General features: G+C 37.5%; 2 protein-coding genes across 5 annotated transcripts; one reads left to right on the top strand and one right to left on the bottom strand.

Annotated features, from left to right (window-relative positions):
- Nucleotides 1-4: 4 nt before the first annotated feature.
- PJVK (pejvakin) lies at nucleotides 5-7,392 on the top strand (the record flags this gene model as incomplete). 3 transcript variants are annotated; one of them, XM_081243051.1, is made up of 6 exons in its annotated part: nucleotides 5-59; nucleotides 2,890-3,085; nucleotides 3,623-3,743; nucleotides 4,825-4,942; nucleotides 6,808-6,906; nucleotides 7,100-7,392. In XM_081243051.1, the coding sequence occupies 6 exons, from the start codon at nucleotides 5-7 to the stop codon at nucleotides 7,390-7,392; spliced, it is 882 nt and encodes a 293-aa protein (XP_081099177.1). The 3 variants fall into 3 exon arrangements, with proteins under 3 accessions (XP_081099177.1, XP_081099176.1, XP_081099178.1); XM_081243050.1 differs by having other exon boundaries at nucleotides 3,602-3,743; XM_081243052.1 differs by lacking the exon at nucleotides 5-59 and adding an exon at nucleotides 1,946-2,156 and having other exon boundaries at nucleotides 3,602-3,743.
- Nucleotides 7,393-10,868: 3,476 nt separating this feature from the next.
- On the bottom strand, nucleotides 10,869-20,246 carry FKBP7 (FKBP prolyl isomerase 7). Of its 2 annotated transcripts, none has more exons than XM_081243186.1 (4): nucleotides 19,917-20,246; nucleotides 18,734-18,885; nucleotides 13,655-13,785; nucleotides 10,869-11,209 (listed from the first exon to the last, which is right to left on the bottom strand). In XM_081243186.1, exons 1-4 carry the CDS (start codon nucleotides 20,165-20,167, stop codon nucleotides 11,048-11,050), a joined length of 696 nt encoding a protein of 231 aa, XP_081099312.1. In that variant the 5' UTR covers nucleotides 20,168-20,246; the 3' UTR covers nucleotides 10,869-11,047. The 2 variants fall into 2 exon arrangements, with proteins under 2 accessions (XP_081099312.1, XP_081099311.1); XM_081243185.1 differs by having other exon boundaries at nucleotides 13,655-13,788; nucleotides 19,917-20,244.
- Between the last annotated feature and the right edge of the window lie 182 nt (nucleotides 20,247-20,428).

Raw genomic sequence — 20,428 nt, 5'->3', positions numbered from 1 at the left:
GGGGATGGGCGGGGGGCGGAGGCGGAGCCTCTGTGCGATAGCGCCGGTCCCGGCTCCCGGTAACGCCTCCTGCTGTCCCGGCTCGGGTAGAGCTCCTCGGCGGCCCCGCCCCCTTCGCAGCCCTGGCCCTCTACAGCTGCAGCCCGTGCGCCACCTTCGGCCCAGCGGCTAGTGGAGACCGCAGTTGTGTGTCCTCAAAAGGAGGCCGCTCCTTGCCCAGAGAGAAGCTTGTCGTCGGGCGGGCAAGCTTCAGCGTCTGTGAGGCCTGAAGCTCAGCCATTTTTGGGGGGGTGGGGGTTGCGGGGGACGGGGAAGAGGAGCCGTGCGTCACTTTAAGAAAATGATTTCAAAATTCCAAATGCAAAATTGCCGGAGAGCCTCCCTAGGCCTGGGCCCGAAGCCTGAGACTCGCGGTATACCCGTTCCTGAGGGCTGCGGTGGGCTCCTGTCCTGGAGTCCTGCTTTTAGGTGCTCGCGGGAACGTCCGGACACCCACTCCTCTCACCCCCGCGTGGGCTCCATTGTCTTCTAGGCTTTCGTCGCCTGATGAGTGCTGGGCTAGCGGATCCCAGCAAGGCACGTTAGGTGTAAACGAAGGCTTTTCTGTGGACCCGATTCTAATTAAATGCTGTTTCTGCACACCTGTGTTGGTTGCAATGGCGTTTGCTTGGGATGCACCACCTTTGGTGGGGATCAGACAGCGACGTTAGATGTCGTATCGCTTCTAGGGGTTTTGCTTGCCAGTTGCAGGAATGACTCCTTGTGCTTTCTCGTTTCTGGAAGATTGCCTTGCACAATGCTGTTCACAGGAAGGGTCCTTATTAGGAACTTTTTGTTTGTTTCTTTCGAACACTGGGTACTTGAAAGCAAATGAAAAAGCTGTCCGGAGTCTAATCAAAGTGATTTACATTACTTGAGGCTTGAATTAAGTCTGTTTTTTCTTCCTCCCTCTACCCCTCTATAAATGTTTGTATATCGATTACTATCCATTGCTGTTTTAATGAATATCTTATTTTAAGCACCACATAGCCACTATTTCAAAATTATGTTAACATCCACATAGCTATGACAGTACACTATTTCAGCACTCAGATTTGTTTCTAAGATTTACTGTTAGCCATAAAATCTCTTAAAAACAAGTCTGAACTTTATACAGCTCTCTTTAAAGGTTGAGTAACTGGATAGTAATGATGAAACAAAAAGAAAATAAATGCAGCAGTACTCTATATCAGAGAGACACTATGTGCCAGCTTCATAAGAAACTCCTAAGTCAGATTTTATGCAGTTACATGTAATATGGCTTTCATTTAGTATTTTATAAAGTTCTGCATACAATTGTTTCCTTATATTCTGTGAATTTATTTTTATATGAATCACTTGGTTTTGTAAACATACAAGGAAAGTGAATGAAATGTTCAAAGAATGAACTGTGTACCATAACACAGAAATAGTGCTTTTCTGTTGCCAAAATTGGCACAATGGACTTGTGAAGGAATTCCCTTTGGACTAGCTCCACTGTGGATGGCGTCCAGGGCTAATGTTAGCGGCTAACGTATTGTTGTTCCCTGTAGGGCTATATATGCTTCCTTCAAACCTGGCAAACCACTATCAGCTGTGACCGTCATCAAGGACATTGATAATATTTAAAGATTAGTAGTTTTCTGTGTATATTTTAGTGTTATAGATTGCAATTCCAAATTAGACTTGCTTTTAGTATATCATTTTACACCGTTAATCTATAATTCATTACCTGAGCACACCAGGGGAGGTAGTGTTGTAAACTGTACACTGGTAAGCTACTCAGTGAAACCATGCTTTGTATTTTTAACGGGTATAATTATATTTAAAATCAAGCAAGACTTAGTTTTATGCCTGATTTTTTTTTTGAAAACATGGATTTGTTATCTGAGGGTTGCAGTTCATGACGTTTTAATACCGTATTAATATGTTTGCTGCGGCTACCAAGAGCTTTGTCAAACAAGTTGGAGATGGAGGGAGATTAGTTCCCGTTCCAAGCCTCAGTGAGGCTGACAAATACCAACCTCTAAGTCTGGTGGTAAAAAAGAAGAGATGTTTTCTATTTCCTAGATATAAATTTACTTCAACACCTTTTACACTGAAAGATATTCTTCTAGGAGACAGAGAAATTTCAGCTGGTAAGTTTAAATGTCTGTTTGGGAGTGACTACTCATTCAGCTATATTATTGGTAATCTAAACATAGGTTGTCTGTGCTACCTATGTTCATAATATTTATGTATTTTCATTGATAAAAGCAACTCTTATTACTGTGACAGTAATAATATTGTTAACAATGCCTAACATTTGTATAGTATCAAATCTCTTATTGGTTGAACAATTTCAAATGTATTTTATAAGATTATTTATTGTATAATTTAATTTCAGTTATTTTTAAATTGTTTTAACCAAATCAACTTAGAATATGACATAATAGTATATTTCTTCATCTATAAAATGGGGGTATTATTCAGTCTTGCCTATCTCACATGGTTAAATGCGATGAAAGTAATTTGTATTTATTTTTTGATTCAGTTACTACGGTTGGTAAGCTGAAATGTATTAACAGGCTAATATTGACATTTTAACAAATTTTTCTTATAAACACTTGTTTTTCTTTCAGCTAGCCAGTGGATCTTGATGCTTAAGTATGCTGTTGGCTGAAAGAGAATTTGAATTCATTTAAAGTGCTCTGGATATTTATTTCTCTTGTTGTCAAATTAATTGAATTGCTCCTTTTAATCTTGGTTTAAGATGTTGCCATTCTCAACATTTGGGTAATCAAGTCTTAAATGGTAAATTAATGTGCTACTATACATATTTACAGTAGATGAATTCAAGACATTTAAAATATTGATTTCCTTTTCTTAAAGGTGTTTCATCTTATCAGTTACTGAATTATGAAGATGAATCAGACGTTTCACTGTATGGAAGGCGAGGCAACCATATTGTGAACGACGTTGGGATTAATGTTACTGGATCAGATTCAGTTGCAGTAAAAGCTTCATTTGGTGTAGTAACCAAACATGAAGTGGAAGTATCAACATTACTCAAGGAAATTACTACGCGGTCAGTATAATACTTCCATGTTTTTATTAAATATTTTAATTATATAAACGTCATTACAAAGAGTGCTTAAAACATTCGGGTTATATTTTACTAGAGTAATTTGTTTGATTTATTTGAAATACTGCAAATTAGTAACATGTCCAAGCTTTGGATAAGTGTAGATATCTGGAATCATTTGGTTTAAAAAATATTTAATTGTTCTGCAAAATCACTTTGGCTCTGCCGCATTTGCTAAATTATAAGATTACAAGACTTCAGGAATCTGCTTGCAGCAAATACACTAAGAGAGTCTCCTCCAGCAGACTCCTATAGTATGCATGTTTTAACAAAATAGAAAGGAGAGGCAGATTATTAAATTTCTTTTGAGCACACCTTCTGATTTGTATTAGGACTGCCTTGATTTACTTTTAATTAAGGTGGATCGTGAATAGTAACACATGATAATCAAAAAATGTACTTGATTATACATAGTTAGATGTTACAGATTCTTGTGAATGTCTGTCTTCTTGATTTTAGAAAAATTAATTTTGACCACAGTTTGATACGTCAGTCAAGGAGCAGCAGAAAGGCAGTATTGTGTGTGGTCATGGAAAGCATCCGAACCACACGACAGTGCTCACTGTCTGTGCACGCTGGAATTCGTGGGGAAGCCATGAGGGTAAACCATTAGACTCATTAGACTTCTCTTACTAAAAAGCTGCAATGGGAATTTTTTAAGTATTCAGTTTCTAATGAGCCTTGCGTATTTTGTCAAATGTTGAGATTAAAAAGCTGCTATTGTATATAGGGTTTTGCACACCAATGGTTTTGTTTTAGAATATGAAAAAAATCCAAGAAAATTTGAATTATAAACATGTAAAATAATGTTAGAAAACACTAATCCTTGTGAAATAATGTGCACAATGGAGTCCCTCATATTACTATTATGCTGTTTTAAGAATACAAATTGAGTGGTTATGTTGAGTTCTTTGATTTTATTTTTAAGTGATACAGTTTTTACTTGAATTTTAAAAAGTTGAGTTTATATTTTTATATTAAATTAATTTTTCTAAAATAATATTGTTAATGGCCAAACATGCTTCATTCAATGTTAAGTCCTTTAAAAAATGTTGAAAGCTATTTGTGTTTAATGTTTAGCTCAATTATGGTATTATTTGTCCTTGTCATTCACCTAATAATGACGCATAATAATGACTTGATTTGTTTTATTAAAATGAATTATTAGAAAGATAGGGTACAATGATAATCGTTTCAAATCTTTGCAAATGAAGGTTCTGTTCAGTGGCTACATTTAGGTGCCCACCAAATTGTTTAACATTGGATCATTTTGGGGGCATGAACTGAGCGAAACATTTACTTAATTGTTGGTAATTGCTTTGGAACAGTGGACAGAACAGGCTAAAAACAACTGTAGCACTCAAAGGCAGTTGGTTTGCAGTTGAAAGAAAAAGGTTTCTATGCCAGAGAGCATTACCCATGTGTTAGCACTAATCATTGGCTCTGATACAAAGTAAATGAGAAAGTAGTGAGAGGTATTTCCTAATATAGATCACAAGTCTCCAATGGACCATTAATTTGGACCTCTGCTAGAAACAGTTGAATTCAAGTAGAAGAATTCTTTGCTTGTAGGGGTGGGGATGTTTGTTTTTGGTAGGATTGTAGGGAATGTTTTGTTTCTCCAAAAATATATCCTTATGTGTTGTGCTCCTTAACCATGTTACTTAATTTATTTAATATAGTTTCATTTTATGGACGAACAGAATCCCAAGGGAAGGGACAAAGCTATTGTTTTTCCAGCACACACAACCATAGCTTTCAGTGTTTTCGAACTCTTCATTTACTTGGATGGTGCCTTTGGTGAGTGATTTGCATGAAACACCGAAATGATCATATTTTTAAAGAAGGATTTAATGAGAATCTCTGTCTCTTTCTGAGTGTCTAATAATAGAAGAGTGCTGCTCTCAGTACTGTCAATATTATGTTTGGGTGAAGTAACTGGGAAAGACCCTCCAGTCCTTACTTACTCATTACCTCATCCTTGTTTCTTGGGGAAGGCTGTAGTCTTCCCACCACCCACTTACAATTATAGCTGAGTGAGAACACAATCCACTGACAGTATTTCCTTGACTTATATGGGAAAATAAAAAATTATCATCTAATAGGTAGCTTTTGGTGATGGCAAATAGAGTAGGTAGACAGTAAGATGTCGCAGGTGTCAAGGCACCCAAACTAGGGTACCCAAAGACAACCTTTCTTCCGGTTTTCCTTTCATAGACCCAGCTCCCCCAACTCTGGACTCTCCCTAAAACCTTAAAGTTACAAATAATTCCCCAAAATTGTCACCTTATATAATACTGCAGTGCAGCTCAGTTTAAATTTCTGCATTTCACAGGTTTTAAGATTATTAGACCAGCCAGCTCAAGTCTAGGTGTAGCCCAAAGGACTAGGCAAGGGAGCCCCTTAGCCATGGTGATTTATGAACATTTTTAGACCTGTTTCTGTTTCTGCAGTTCTGTCGGAGGAGGGAATAGGGAGTCCAGAAACAAATCATACTAATTAAATTCTATCTGGGACACTAAAGGGTGTAGGTTTTTTTTTTTTTTTTAAGATTTATTTATTTATTATTTATTTATTCTTTTGGCTGCATCGGGTCTTGGTTGCAGCATGTGGGATCTTCATTGAGGCATGCGGGATCTTTGTTGGTGCACGCGAGATCTTTTGTGTGGCGTGCGGACTCTTCGTGTCAGCACGCGGGCTTCTCACTAGTTGTGGCCTGCGGGTTTTCTCTTTTCTCTTCTCTAGTCGTGGCATGCAGGCTCCAGGGCACGTGGGCTCTGTAGTTGTGGTGCTCGGGTTCCAGAGTGCATGGGCTACTAGAGTTTGCCGCACGCAGGCTCTCTAGTTGAGGTGCACGAGCTCAGTAGTTGTGGCTCATGGGCTTAGTTGCCCCGCAGTATGTGGGATCTTAGTTCCCTGACCAGGGATCAAAACTGCATCCCCTGTGTTGCAAGGCAGATTCTTTACCACTGGACCACCAGGGAAGTCCAAGGGTGTAGGTTGTTACAATAATATTGATCACTAGAAGTGTAAACTGATAGAACTGATATGTCCATCAAAATTTTAAATTACATATATTTTAGCCTTATTTACACTTTTAGGAATTTATCCTATAGATATACATATATGAAATGATGGGGGTACAAGGATAGTCAGTTCATAATAGCAAAAGACTGGAAATAACCTTAAGGTATATTATCAGCAGCTAGTTGAATAATGGTTCATCCACATAATAGAATACTGTGAAGCCACTAGGAATTATGTAGCACTGAAGATCCTGACATGGAATAATCTCTATGATATTTTAAAGAAATGTGTATCTATTTGAGCCTAAACAGTTTTATATATATACATACTTACATACATATATACATATTCTTTATGCATGTAAAATATTTGGAGTATTTCTGGAAGTACACACAACAGTAGTTACCTTGGGGTATAAAACTGAGGCTGGCGTCAACGTAGAGACTTATTTGTCACCGTATCCTCTTTTTGTACTCTTTGAATTTTGTACCATGTAAATGTTACCTTTTCTAAAAATATGTAAAATTTAACTTAAAAAAATAAAACGAGTGGCACATACCAGAATTCAACCACAATTAAAACTCCCAATAAAATATGAGTTGTTCAAATTATAACATCTTCTAAAATTTCTTTTATAGACCTTTGTGTCACTTCAGTGTCAAAAGGAGGATTTGAAATGGAAGAAACGGCAACATTTGCACTGCTCTACAGATTGAGAAATATACTATTTGAAAGAAGTATGTCCACTGAAGATTTTTTTCTTCTCAGATTAACACTTGAGGTTATCTCTTCAGTAATCCTGTCTTAAGAATTTAAATTTAAAAGCCAAATTTCATGACTGATGGTTTAGATTCACACATAGTTATAATTGCAGTTTGGCTATACATTTTTTATTTGACTTTTAACACATTTCTTTTTTTGTCCTTTTAGATAGAAGAGTGATGGATGCCATTTCTCGTTCACAGCTTTACTTAGATGATCTTTTTTCTGACTATTATGACAAATCTCTCAGCATGAGTGATATTTCACTCAAAGAAGGGACTCATATCCGAGTTAATTTACTTAATCACAGTATTCCAAAAGGACCTTGCATACTCTGTGGCATGGGGAACTTTAAAAGGGAGACGGTTTATGGGTGCTTTCAGTGCTCTGTCGATGGGCAGAAGTATGTGAGACTTCATGCAGTTCCTTGTTTTGATATTTGGCACAAGAGAATGAAATAAAATGGAAAATCAATGTATCTTGCTGGTGCTTTAGGTGCAACTGTGCCACACACCTTTCCAAAATTATCTAGGTTTGCTTTGATGAGTTGTAGCAAATTAAAGAGGGAGGGGAACAAGAAATTAACCTGTCTGGGCATCATTTTTCCCATCTATAACATAGAGATGATAATAGTGTCTACCTCATAAATTGTCATGAAGATTAATAATGTTTATATTGGAAAAGGTTTAAATATAAAATTCAGAATATAGATATTCCTTCGTAAAATCTGCCAGTCACTTTAGAAGTATATTTTGGGATTTAGTCTCATTTTACATAGAAATTTTCTAGATATCAATTTTATTTTTAGTTGGCTTTTAATTCAAAATCTAAGAATGACAAGAGTACACAAGTGGCAACTTTATGGTGCTTTAACTATTGCCCTAGGTCTGGTAAAATGAGAAAAATGTGTTAATAATTTAATGTAATCCTAAATGTTTAATTGTGGTATCAAATTAAAAGCACACTGAGCTCAGTGTGGGGTTTTGTGTACACAATTAAGGATGACTGATAGTAGTAATGGGCTGCCATTCTGTGATGTACATATATATGTGCTCGCCAGCTTTGTCTTTATAAAAACTCACTACAGTCATTTTAAAGTTAAGGCAGCTGGGACATGTTTATTTCTTTTCTCCTTTGAAAATGTTTAAAACATTTAACGTATTTAGTTCTGTGAGATCTTTTGCATCTACTCTGTAAGACATCTGAAATTTTTTTATACACAAGCAACCTAAATTATTTACTATACACCATTTTAAAATAATTACAAAAATACTATGTTAAAGTTCCAGAAATCAAAGAGTATAGTACAACAGTCACTACTAGGCATATGCCTATGAAGTCATTAGGCAATTACGTAAATACGAAATACTTGTATACTATATGTATGTGGAAGGATTAACATTTTATCTTTTTAACTATTTAAATGTGATTAGAGTTTTAGAGTAAATCTCCATGTTCATTTACCATCATCTATAATTTTTTAAAACATAAGTTTAGGGACTTCCCTGGTGGTGCAGTGGTTAGGAATCCACCTGCCAATGCAGGAGACGCAGGTTCAAGCCCTGGTCTGGGAAGCTCCCACATGCCTTGGAGCAACTAAGCCTGTGCGCTACAACTACTGAGCCTGCACTCTAGGGCCTGCGAGCCACAACTACTGAGCCTGCATGCCACAACTACTGAAGCCCACACGCCTAGAGTCTGTGCTTCACGACAAGAGAAGCCACTGCAATGCAAAGCCTGCACACCTCAAGGAAGAGTAGCCCCCGCTTACCGCAACTAGAGAAAGCCCGCGTGCAGCAACGAAGACCCAATGCAGCGAAAAATAAATAAATAAATTTAAAAGTGATTCAATCCATTTAGTGTTTTAAAAAAAAAACCCACCATGAGATAGCACTACGTATAGTAGAAGAATTCAAAATCTTCAAATTGCTAATAGTAAGCTTTGGCGAGCATGAAAAGCAACTGAAACTCTCATACTAGTTGAAAAACAAATTGGTACAATTACTTTGGTAAACAGTTTGGCATTATCTGAGACAAGAAGTCTCTCCTTGATCAAACTTGTCGGGCTCTTCTGAGCCCTCTGCTTGATTAGGCCCAATAGCCCCCACTCGCTGCATCTAGAGAAAGCCCATGCGCAGAAACGAAGATTCAAAGCAGCCAAAAATAAATAAATAAATAAATAAATAAACATAAATTTAAAAGCACTTGGTATGAAAACAATGGGACAGAAAGGTTAGAATTAGAAAGTTTGTATCATAGGATAATTTCCATATATAGCCTTCACAGTATTTTTGTTTGGGGCAGAGTATATGATTCAGGTGCAAATATGAGTATACTGATCAAAAAAACCTCTAGTGACTTTTATTAATATGGATATAGAGAATGGGGGCAGTTTCCAAACCAAAACATAATATTGTATTAGCAACTTAGTTTACTTGAACGGAGCATGTTTTTCTGAGGGAAGTAAAGGGATGAAAGTTGATGATTAACTGAGGAGGAGTTATAAAATTAGGGATAGGAATGAAGAAATATTGGGGGGAAAGAAAAGACAGTAAACGTTTTTATTTTACAAAGTGTCTAACTCTGCTATGCATATGACATCCACTAATCTAGTGGTTTTTGTGTTGCCCTTATACTTTTAAATTATAGGATTTCTAGCAGTATATTTAAAGAGGTTAAAAGATGAACAGTGAACAATGGTTTGGAAAGAGCAAGTTTCAGAAAATGGAAGAAACTTTGTTTTGAACTCAATTGTTTTGAATAGAGCTATTTACTGCCTAACCACACATTTCTACATACACAGTAAGTAAATCTTACATGTTCCAATAAATATGTGTCCTTTCTTGGGTACCAACATGATCTTCTACAGTATCTCTTACCTCTTAACATGTTGGACCACAATGATTTGACCATGACACAAAACTGCCATCGCACTTAATATCCTCATCTGCATCCTCATCTGATATCCTCGTGTGAAATAAGTTCTACACATTTATCAAAAACTTGATGGCATACCAGTTTGTAATGCTCGTTCATGGTTAATAACAAGAACATTGTGAGAAGTGACATAGGATAGAGATACCTAGAGAAAGGGAGACTAAGAAATAGCGTAGCATCAATTTAAAACTATCAAGACAAAAAGTTAGGGATGGTAGATATAAAGGCCTACGAGAAGGAAGAGGCGTATAATGATGTCTGAGGGAATGCAAGAGTCAGAGCAGTACAGACTTTATGATGCCTGCTCTAAGATAGAGGCACAAAGCCTTTGGTCTGATGAAATGTCTTTCAAACATCAGTCATTGGAACAAATACCTAAGGCCAGAAACTTGCACCAAAAAGTACAGACTATGTTGAGGCTCTCTGACAGAGTTATACAACTAATACTTTCCTGCATGCATACTAAAGGAAGATTCCTCGGTCCTATGATTTTTATATCCTACTATCCATAATGCTGTGAAGTGTATAAACAAATGAAATGTTAAGTCCTGGGTCCCTATTAAATATTTTAAAAATATGGGGCACTTTAAATATTAAAATTTGGATATTTACATAACTATACACGCTGTTAAGGTTAGAGTTGGGAAGAGCTTGTGGATTTTTTTTTTGTGTGTGTGTGGTACGCGGGCCTCTCACTGTTGTGGCCTCTCCCATTGCGGAGCACAGGCTCCGGATGCGCAGGCTCAGCGGCCATGGCTCACGGGCCCAGCCGCTCTGCGGCATGTGGGATCTTCCCGGACCGGGGCACGAACCCGTGTCCCCTGCATCGGCAGGCGGACTCAACCACTGCGCCAGCAGGGAAGCCTGAGCTTGTGGATTTTGACATAGATGTCCTCCTATAGCCTGAAGGGGAAAAGCTGCCCACTAGGATGCAGAGGTCGATTTTATGGTGCTGCAATTCATGTTAACAGAATAAAGCAATAGGAAACACAATCATGCCTTACTTGAAAGTTAAATTTTGCAAAACAGCCTCACATTTATTATTCCAAAATTACATGTATTGAAGGGATCAAAATATGTTCATGGGGGAAAAATAGAAAATACAACTCAGAGAAAAGTGAATTTGTTTTACATATAAAGTACAGTAAATAGCTAAGAAAATTTAGAGATAAAAATACGCTATAGTTCATCATGTTGATAGACATTGTATTCCTTAGAAGAAATGAAGCCATCACCATCATGGTCGTTCTTCTTAAAAATATCTTCTAAAACTGCATTCTGATATGATTTGTCACGTGGCTTCTCATCCTTTTCAAATTCCTTTTTCAGGTAATGACTTATCTAGGCCAAAATAGTATTTCTTTAATAAAAAGATATCACAAGAAATTTCCAGCAACTTTGAGAAAATGTTTACATAAAGAAACTCATATCTAAGACTGCTTATAATAAGTGATATAAAAATTTAAAAAGCTATTTGAGGTTTAATTTTTTCAACCTTTGAAGCAATTTTCTGAAGAGAAACTGATCTTCAAACTAGCTTCCCCCAAGGTTATAGGTGGTTAGTGGTACATACTCAGATTAACATCTGAATTGAATTTTTTTGAAACTAAATGCTTTCCAATAATCTACACTATCCACATTATCAAAGGAAACTCCCGCTTAAGGATTTCCATTAGTTAATAAAATCCAAATTGGCATTTCTATAATCTCTAAAGTTATTGGCTTGGCCAAAAAGTTCGTTCGGGGTTTTCCATCTTATGAAAAACTCGAATGAACTTTTTGGCCAACCCAATAGTAAATATGTATAATGAATAAAAAACCCAACTACAGGTTTTGAAATAAAATTTAATTTTCTTAATTTTTCTATGCTTCTATAGCTCTCCCCCAATCTACAAATTATGATCATCTCTCTAATGTCAAATAAAGAACAGGTATTCTGAAGTATTCTCTTTTCTCTATGTGACATTTCTCTAAGCAAAGACACATTATAAGCACAGCCTAACATGGTAGCTACTAGCCATATATGTCCATTAAGCACTTGAAATGTGGTAGATCAAACTGAGACAAGCTACTGTAAAGGTAAAATACACAACAAATTTTGAAGATAATAAAAAATGTCATTGATAATTTTTATATTGGTTTCATGTTGAAATGGCAATATTTTATTTTATTTTATTTTATTTTATTTTTTTAGCGGTATGCGGGCCTCTCACTGTTGTGGCCTCTCTGGTTGCGGAGCACAGGCTCCGACGCGCAGGCTCAGCAGCCATGGCTCACGGGCCCAGCCGCTCCGCGGCATGTGGGATCCTCCCAGACTGGGGCACGAACCCGTGTCCCCTGCATCGGCAGGCGGACTCAACCACTGCGCCACCAGGGAAGACCTTTTTTTTTTTTTTTTTTTGAAATGGCAATATTTTAGATATATTGAGTTAATTAATTAACATTAACTTCACTTGTTTCTTTTTACTTTTTAAAATGTGGCTACTAAAACATTTAAAATTATGTATGTAACTCAATTATATTTCTATTGGAAATTATGTATATTGTATAAATAAATCATATATTAATACATATAATAACTAAAGAGAGCAAAGCACAACGATTTGGAGATAGTGTTAAACAAGGCTGGGTATTTTATTTATTATCATTTTTTTTTTTGCATTGAAGTACAGTTGATTTACAATGTTTCAGGTACACAGAAAGTGATTCAGTTATACAAATATCTATATATCTATGATCTATTCTTTTTCAGATTCTTTTCCATTATAGGTTATTACAAGATACTGAATATAGTTCCCTGTGCTATGCAGTAGGTCCTTGTTGTTTATTTTTTATATAGTAGCGTGTATCTGTTAATCCCAAATCCCCAATTTATGCCTCCTCTCCTCCTTTCCCCCTTGGTAACCATAAGTTTGTTTTCTACATCTGTGAGTCTATTTCTATTCTTTAAATAAGTTCATTTGTGTATCATTTTTTTAGATTCTACATATAAGTGATACCATATGATATTTGTCTTTCTCTTAGTTTACTTAGTATGATAATCTCTATGTCCATCCATGTTGCTGCAAATGGTATTATTTCACTTTTTTAACGGCTGAGTAATATTCCAGTGTGTGTGTGTGTGTGTGTGTGTGTGTGTGTGTGTGTACACACACACACACACACACTTTCTTTATCCATTCATCTGTCGATGGACATTTAGGTTGCTTCCATGTCTTGGCTATTGTAAATAGTGCTGCTATGAACATAGGGGTGCATGTATCTTTTTGAATTATAGTTTTGTCTGGATATATGCCCAGGAGTGGGATTGCTGGATCACATGACAACTCTGTTTTTAGCTTTTTAAGGATGCAGAAGCTAGGTAACTGAACTCCAGGACCCTGTTTACCAACTTTCTGGGCTACACAGTTCAAATTTTTCCTAGCTCTTTTAATAATCTCATGTAATCCTCACAATCCTATGAGGTTGGAATTATTTGCCCAGTTACAAATTCCTACAGTGCTGCTTGAAAAGATCTTCTCCTGCCGGCTAGATGCCAGAAATGCCTCGTAGAGATTAGTTTGGTATTTTAATGACCCTTTTGCAGGGAGAAAGGAAATTAAACAGTCTGACTTAGTTTCAAGTTTTACATTAAAAAACTACATTTTCTTCTTCGAATTTAGTTTTTTGGTAACCAGCTCTATAAAAGCAAATTAATCAGTCCATACTAGGTAGAAGTAAAAATAATAGCTATAACACAGATGTGACAAAAAATTAGATTGTACATATGAAATCTGTTTGAATTACCTCAGTTTTAGAAAGTTGCCTGTCATTGTCCATGTCTATCTGTTGAAATGTTTCAATGCTTCGTGGTCCTTTGGTCACAGCATAAAGCTCAATCTCAAAAATCAGTGTTGCATCAGGTGGAATGTTGCCTTCTGCTAAAGGTGTAAATTTTAACACTTTAACTTACATGAAGATAACATTCAAATATTTATTTACAAATAGCCATTATAGCATTATGATTATATTATTTCATATTTATAAAAATTGCTTTCTAAATATTTCTTAGGAACACTTTTTTCCATATGTCTTCAAACCAAGTCAGTTCTAAAGACCCAGGGGACCATTATTTCCTGATTAAATGGAAATAAATATAAATCATGTATTTCTAAAAATTAATCTATTTTTGGCTGCGTTGGGTCTTTGTTGCTGTGGGTGGGCTTTCTCTAGTTGCAGCGAGCGGGGGCTACTCTTCATTGCAGTTCGCAGGCTTCTCATTGTGGTGGCTTCTCTTGCTGCAGAGCATGTGCTCTAGGCACGTGGGCTTCAGTAGTTGTGACACGTGGGCTCAGTAGTTGTGGCTCATGGTATCTAGAGTGCAGACTCAGTAGTTGTGGCGCATGGGCTTAGCTGCTTTGTGGCATGTGGGATCTTCCTGGACCGGGGCTCTAACCCGTCTCCCCTGCATTGGCAGGTGTATTCTTTTTTTTTTTTTTTTTTTTTTTGCAGTACGCGGGCCTCTCACTGTTGTGGCCTCTCCCGTTGCGGAGCACAGGCTCCGGACACGCAGGCTAAGCGGCCATGGCTCACGGGCCTAGCCGCTCCGCGGCATGTGGGATCATCCCGGACCGGGGCCGAACCTGTGTCCCCTGCATCGGCAAGCGGACTCTCAACCACTGCACCACCAGGGAAGCCCGGCAGGTGTATTCTTAACCACTGAGCCACCAGGGAAGACCTAAATCATGTAATTTTTATTAATATACCCCAACATTATACAGGAGAGAGCTAGTGCAGAGAAGAAATTCACAGGCAGAACAATTTCAAAGATAGGTATCTTTTAGAAAATGATTTTGTTCAGTTATTTGGAAGTATGAATAAAATATATGTATTAGTATACATGTCTTTCAAATTCTTTATAGACAAAAAATAGTGCAATGACAGAACAAACCAGTAACAATTTCATGAAGAAATTTATAATCACAAAAAAGCCTTCTAAGTATTAAATAGCTCTCTTTAATAATCTATTAAGTGATGTCACAGATGACTTTAGCAATCTATGGGCTACTTCAGATGGCCATTCATAAAAATGACCTGCAGAAATGACTTGCTAAGAGGCACTGGGTGGCTTTTGTCACCAGTACTTTATAGTTACTCAAATATTTGTTGAATGAATGGCCTCTATCATTTATTTAAAAAATGGCTAAGTTTGTTCTTTGAAGCAAACAGTAATTTTTTAAATGAAAAAGTGGAGAATTCTTGCTAAAGTATTTATATAATCCAAAGAAAAAAGCTTGAAAGTTACAGCCAAAATAAGTGGATCAGCCATCTCCAAAGCCAGGACATAGAAAAATCTACCCACATATTGCAGGACTAATGTCACCATCCCAACCAACATACCACATATTACCTGACTTCATAGTAAAAGAGCTAGAGATTGATTGACTGATCATTTTTACAAAACCCGTTCCTATTCTGTCCAGTTAAGACCTCTTTATGACAGAAAAATAACTTCTTCTGACAATAATTAAAAACGAATTCAAAACACAAATTCAAATTTCTTAAAAAATATTACAAGTCTAAGTTTCCCAAAAATTCTACTGTAAACATAGAATATATTGCCAGTTAAGTTTTATCTTACTAAAAAATTACAGTATAAAGAAGAGAAAAATATGCATTTGCTATAGAATTACTTGTATTTAGAGAAGCAGATCAAAGAATTAGGAGTTAATGTAAAGAATCTATACATACCACATGTACTGTTAATTAAAGCACTAACAAGTCACATGCATTTCAAGACATGCAGGGGTGCTCTGTGACATTAGGCAAAGATACTGCGCACAGGAAAAGACTTCTTCAAGTACTACCTAAAATAAAGTTATAGCTAATGTTAGGTCTTAATAACAACTTATTTAAAAAAGCTTATTGAATCAAGATATTGTTTGTTAAGCAGTTACTTATGGTATACACAGCAGCTTTTAAAATAATTGAATTCAAGCTATTAGTAAGCTATTATAAATAATGCAGGTAAACTAGCAGTTAACTACATTCCAAAGAACACACTTTTGTCGGGCCTCAGTTTCCTTACGTGTAAAATGTAGGTGTTGGTGATGTTACTAGTGAGATTCATTATTTTTATATATTTATTGAAGACACCTCAAATTGAATATGAACTAACTTCAAGTCAAATTTCTACATTTTTGTAGCAAGGGTCTGGCTTATTAATAGCTTAGGCAGACTGGGTAGTCATTTATATCTAAGCATAAATTAGTTTACAAAAAGGATAAAATAAGTACTCATTTGTCACAGGGTAACAGGACCCAAGATGAGCACCTATTGATGAGAGATGTGGGTGCCCTGGTAGCAGGCAGAATGTGGAGGTATCTACAAGAGAGAAAGAGAAACTCTGAAAATGAGATTAAGGAGACTGAAAGGCAAACTCTGCCTATATCATTTTGCCTAGAATTGACCTCAACCTATGACAGCGTTTTTAGGACAAGACTGCGTCCAATTTATCTTCAATTCTCTCTCCCTCTCCTATGTTCCTTTACAACTAAAAATAGGATACACTAATTATGGTTCTGTGGGAGCTATTTTTTTTTTTTTTTTTGCGGTACGCAGGCCTCTCACTGTTGTGGCCTCTCCCGTTGTGGAGCACAGGCTCCGGACGCGCAGGCTCAGTGGCCATGGCCCACGGGCCCAGCCACTCCGCGGCATGTGGGATCTTCCCAGACCGGAGCACAAACCCGTGTCCCCTGCGTCGGCAGGCGGACTCTCAACCACTGCGCCACCAGGGAAGCCCTGTGGGAGCTTTTTTGATGGAACCAAACGACTGGCGAAAAGCTTTGAAAGTGAAGCTGTAGTTATCTGGAACTGTCTCTTTAGGAGCTTTAAATCTGATTGGATCTGATTTGCACCACTAACTTCCCTCCAATCCAATTTGGGGCAGTGATCCCCTACTCTTGCTGGAAAGAATAGGCGAGGGAACCATTCTGCCTAATGAGTAAACTAACAGCCTTAAAGAGGGTGTGCCATTTCAACGAAATATTGGGGAATAAAGACAACATTTCATTGTAGAAAATCTTTAATTACTTTAATTATATACTAAATATTTCAAATACGTGGGGTTCAGAAGGGCTCTAAATAGAATGAGAAGGTAAAGATTCTTTCTTTGGGGAATTCCCTGATGGTCCAGTGGTTAGGACTCTGCACTTCCACTGCAGGGGGCATGGGTTCAATCCCTGGTCGGGGAGCTAAGATCCCCACAATCCCTGGGGTATGGCCGAAAGAAAAATCTTTATAGTTTTCACACAGCAATAGGAAGCAAGGACCCAACTGAGAATGCAATATAGAAACCAGCCCTCTGCCACACTGCCCATTTTCCCCTCTTAAAAATTTCTCTATTCTGCTCCACTTCTAACTTTAGTGATTTTTAAAAATTTAATTTTGGAAAAATTAATACATGTCTTTCTCTGTCTGACTTATTTCACTTAGCATAATACCCTCTAGGTCCATCCATGTTGTTGCAAATGGCAAGATTTCATTCCTTTTCATGGCTGAGTAATATTCCAGAGAGAGAGAGAGAGAGAGAGAGAGAGAGAGAGAGAGAGAGAGAGAGAGAGTGTGTGTGTGTGTGTGTGTACCACATCTTCTTTATCCATTCATCCATCGATGGACACTTAAGTTGTTTCCATATCTTGGCTATTGTAAATAATGCTGTAATGAACACTGGGGTGCATATATCTTTTCAAATTAGTGTTTTCATTTTCTTCAGAAAAATACCCAGGAGTGGAATTGCTGGATCATACGGTAGTTCTATTTTTACTTTTTTGAGAAACTTTTATACTGTTTTCAGTTGTGGCTGTACCAATTTACATTCCCACCAACTGGGATGTTATATACAGCACAGGGGACATAGTCAATAATACTGTAATAATTCTGTATGGTGTGTAATCTATAAATATATTGAGTCACCATGTTTTATACCTAAAACTAATATAGTATTTTAAGTCAACTATACTTCAATATAAAATTTAGTACATGCATACAGTAAAAAAATTTAAATACTATAATATATTACAGAATGAGAGGAAATCTCCTTACCCTTGACCCTCAGGCCTCCTTCCCAGGAACATTTAATACCATCAGATGGTGTACTTTTTAGATAGTCTATGTAGATACATGATGCATATGTGAAATTTCCCCTCTCACATGTAAGCTCTCATTGAGGTTAGGAAACTGTTTCTGCATTGTACACTGCTTTATGCTCAGTGCCTAGAATAGAGCCTGGCACTGATGCTCAATAAATATTTGTTGCAGGAATATATTCTATCCCATTTTATCTTTAACACATTAAAACATATGGTTCTACTTCATTCTTTTTACTGGCTGCACAATAATCCACTGTATAGATATAGCATAACTTAGTTAACTAATTTCCCACTAAGGGATACTCGGGTAGTTTGCAGTCTTGCTACCCAAAAAAGTCTGCAATCCATGTTCTTTAAGATATACCTTGGTACACATTCCTGGAAATGGAACTATGGGATCAGAGGATATGTGCATTTTAAATTTTGATAGAAATTGCTAAAGAGGTCAAATGATTTACATTCCCAGCAATAATGCATGGGACTGCTGTTTTGTCCATACCTTTGCCAACTTTTATGTCTTTGCTAATCTGATGGGTGAAAATGGGATATCATTTTTGTTTTTTAATTTCTCTTTCTTTAATGATGACTGGACTCGATAGAGCTAAAGTTTATTGGACCCTATGTTCTATATCTTATTTAACTTTGAGAGTCTGCTTTTGAGTTTTTGACTATATACCCGAAGTCTATGATTTATTTTTAAATATAACTTAGAGATATACATATTAAAACACCTTACCATAGCCTTCCTTTCCATATGCAAATGAAGGGGGTATAATCAATTTTCGCTTCTCGCCAGGACACATATCCGTCATCCCAATGTCTAGGCCTTTTATGACTTGTCCAACACCAAGAACAAACCATTTGGGGTGGCCTTCATTTTGTGTCCGGCTATAATTAAAAACAACACCTAGGTAAATTGATTTCAAGAAAAATAAAATCAAACTTTAAAATACAGCTGAGCATTTAGTTCCAATTTAAAATTGGAGTCCTCTCTAACCATCTCTTTTCCTATATTAAGATTCATTCTGAACCCCCTAGTGGGGTGTTTGGCTCAAACTTCCCTCGTAATAGCCAGGCAGAGGTATAATCTGCCCAAAGCTAGTCATTAGGGGTCATCTCATTTTCTTTTTTGATTGTCATCTTTACAAAAACTACTCAACAGTTAACTTTTTAATGGGTCTCCTGCCCCTAACTAGCTGCCTGGATTGTCTCAAAAATAATGGTACAGGTTTAGCCTCAAAAAGTCATTTGAACCACGATTAAAATTTGTATCTTTTCTTCTTATTAAATTTCTCTATTCTAGATGCAAAGAACTAACTTTCCCCAATCGTATTTTTATAGGGTAATAGCACAGAAGGAGAAAAGACATTCTACCTCTGAGTAATAAACCATCAATTAAATCAGAGTAAGTAGTGGTGGGATGAGGGGGCAGGCAGGACACAGGGTCCGGAAGTCACCAGAGAAAGTCATTGTAGTGGCTTCTTGATACAGCTGGAAAGTGGCCTTCAGCCAGTAAATATCGTGCTTCTGAAGGCCAGGTAATATCTCCTAAACAACTCTACGTAGTCCTCAGTAAGGAGGCTCCAGCCCACAGCAAAGGAAAAGTGTGAACATTCTTACAAACAGTACCTTGACTTACTTCTATAGGTACCAAGGGTAGTGGTGCTGGTCGGGGGAGTGTATGGATGTGTGTATTTTTAATAATTTCTTGGGCCAACATTTTCAGTAATTTAAAATAATATTCCATGTACTAGGGAAATACTGTATCAAATCTGATTTCCCCCCTAGAAATAAAAGGCTAAACTCTTGCTGTTAAAAAACAAGAACAAAGCAAACAACAAATTAGGTTTCTGGTTGGTGAAGGGAGGCTAGATTTAGTGCATCAACTGGACGCCGGAGCTGTTCGCATCATTTCCTACCTGCAGTAGAATTTCGAGCCGTCTTTAGCCAAGAAGCCGTCGTAATGGGCATTTAGCAGGTCTCCCTTTTTGCTTGTGTTAGAACAATTTTCTGGACGATGCAAAATTTCTATTTTCACTTCCTCTATGCTCTCCTCTGCCTTTTGTCCCTGAGCAGTAAAAATGCCCCACAGGTAAAAGAAAATGATTAACCTAAATAAGAAATGCATGATTCCGAGAGTCGGCTCCAGATGACCACCGCGTTCCCTCATGCGTGTCACTGGCGCGGTGTGGCCGCGCCAGCAGTCTAGTTCCGACGCGTGGCAGGCATTGTTCTACGTCATAAAAGGCCGGGGGCGGGGCGAAGCGTGGCTCCGCCCCTTTCCCTGCGGCGCGCCCAGCAGCGGAATTTTTGCGCGTCGGCTGCTGGTTTCGTCCTGGTGGTACCCCGCGCTTTGGCTGGCTGTCTTCAGTCGCTAAGGCAACACTCCACACTTGCACCGCATCTCCTCGCTAAGACCGCATAATTTACA

Source organism: Mesoplodon bidens, assembly GCF_964165515.1.
Source record: "Mesoplodon bidens genome assembly, chromosome: 8".
Taxonomy (NCBI): Eukaryota; Metazoa; Chordata; class Mammalia; order Artiodactyla; family Ziphiidae; genus Mesoplodon; species Mesoplodon bidens.
Note: the sequence above shows the minus strand (reverse complement) of the source record. Positions and strands in the feature narration are given on the sequence as shown.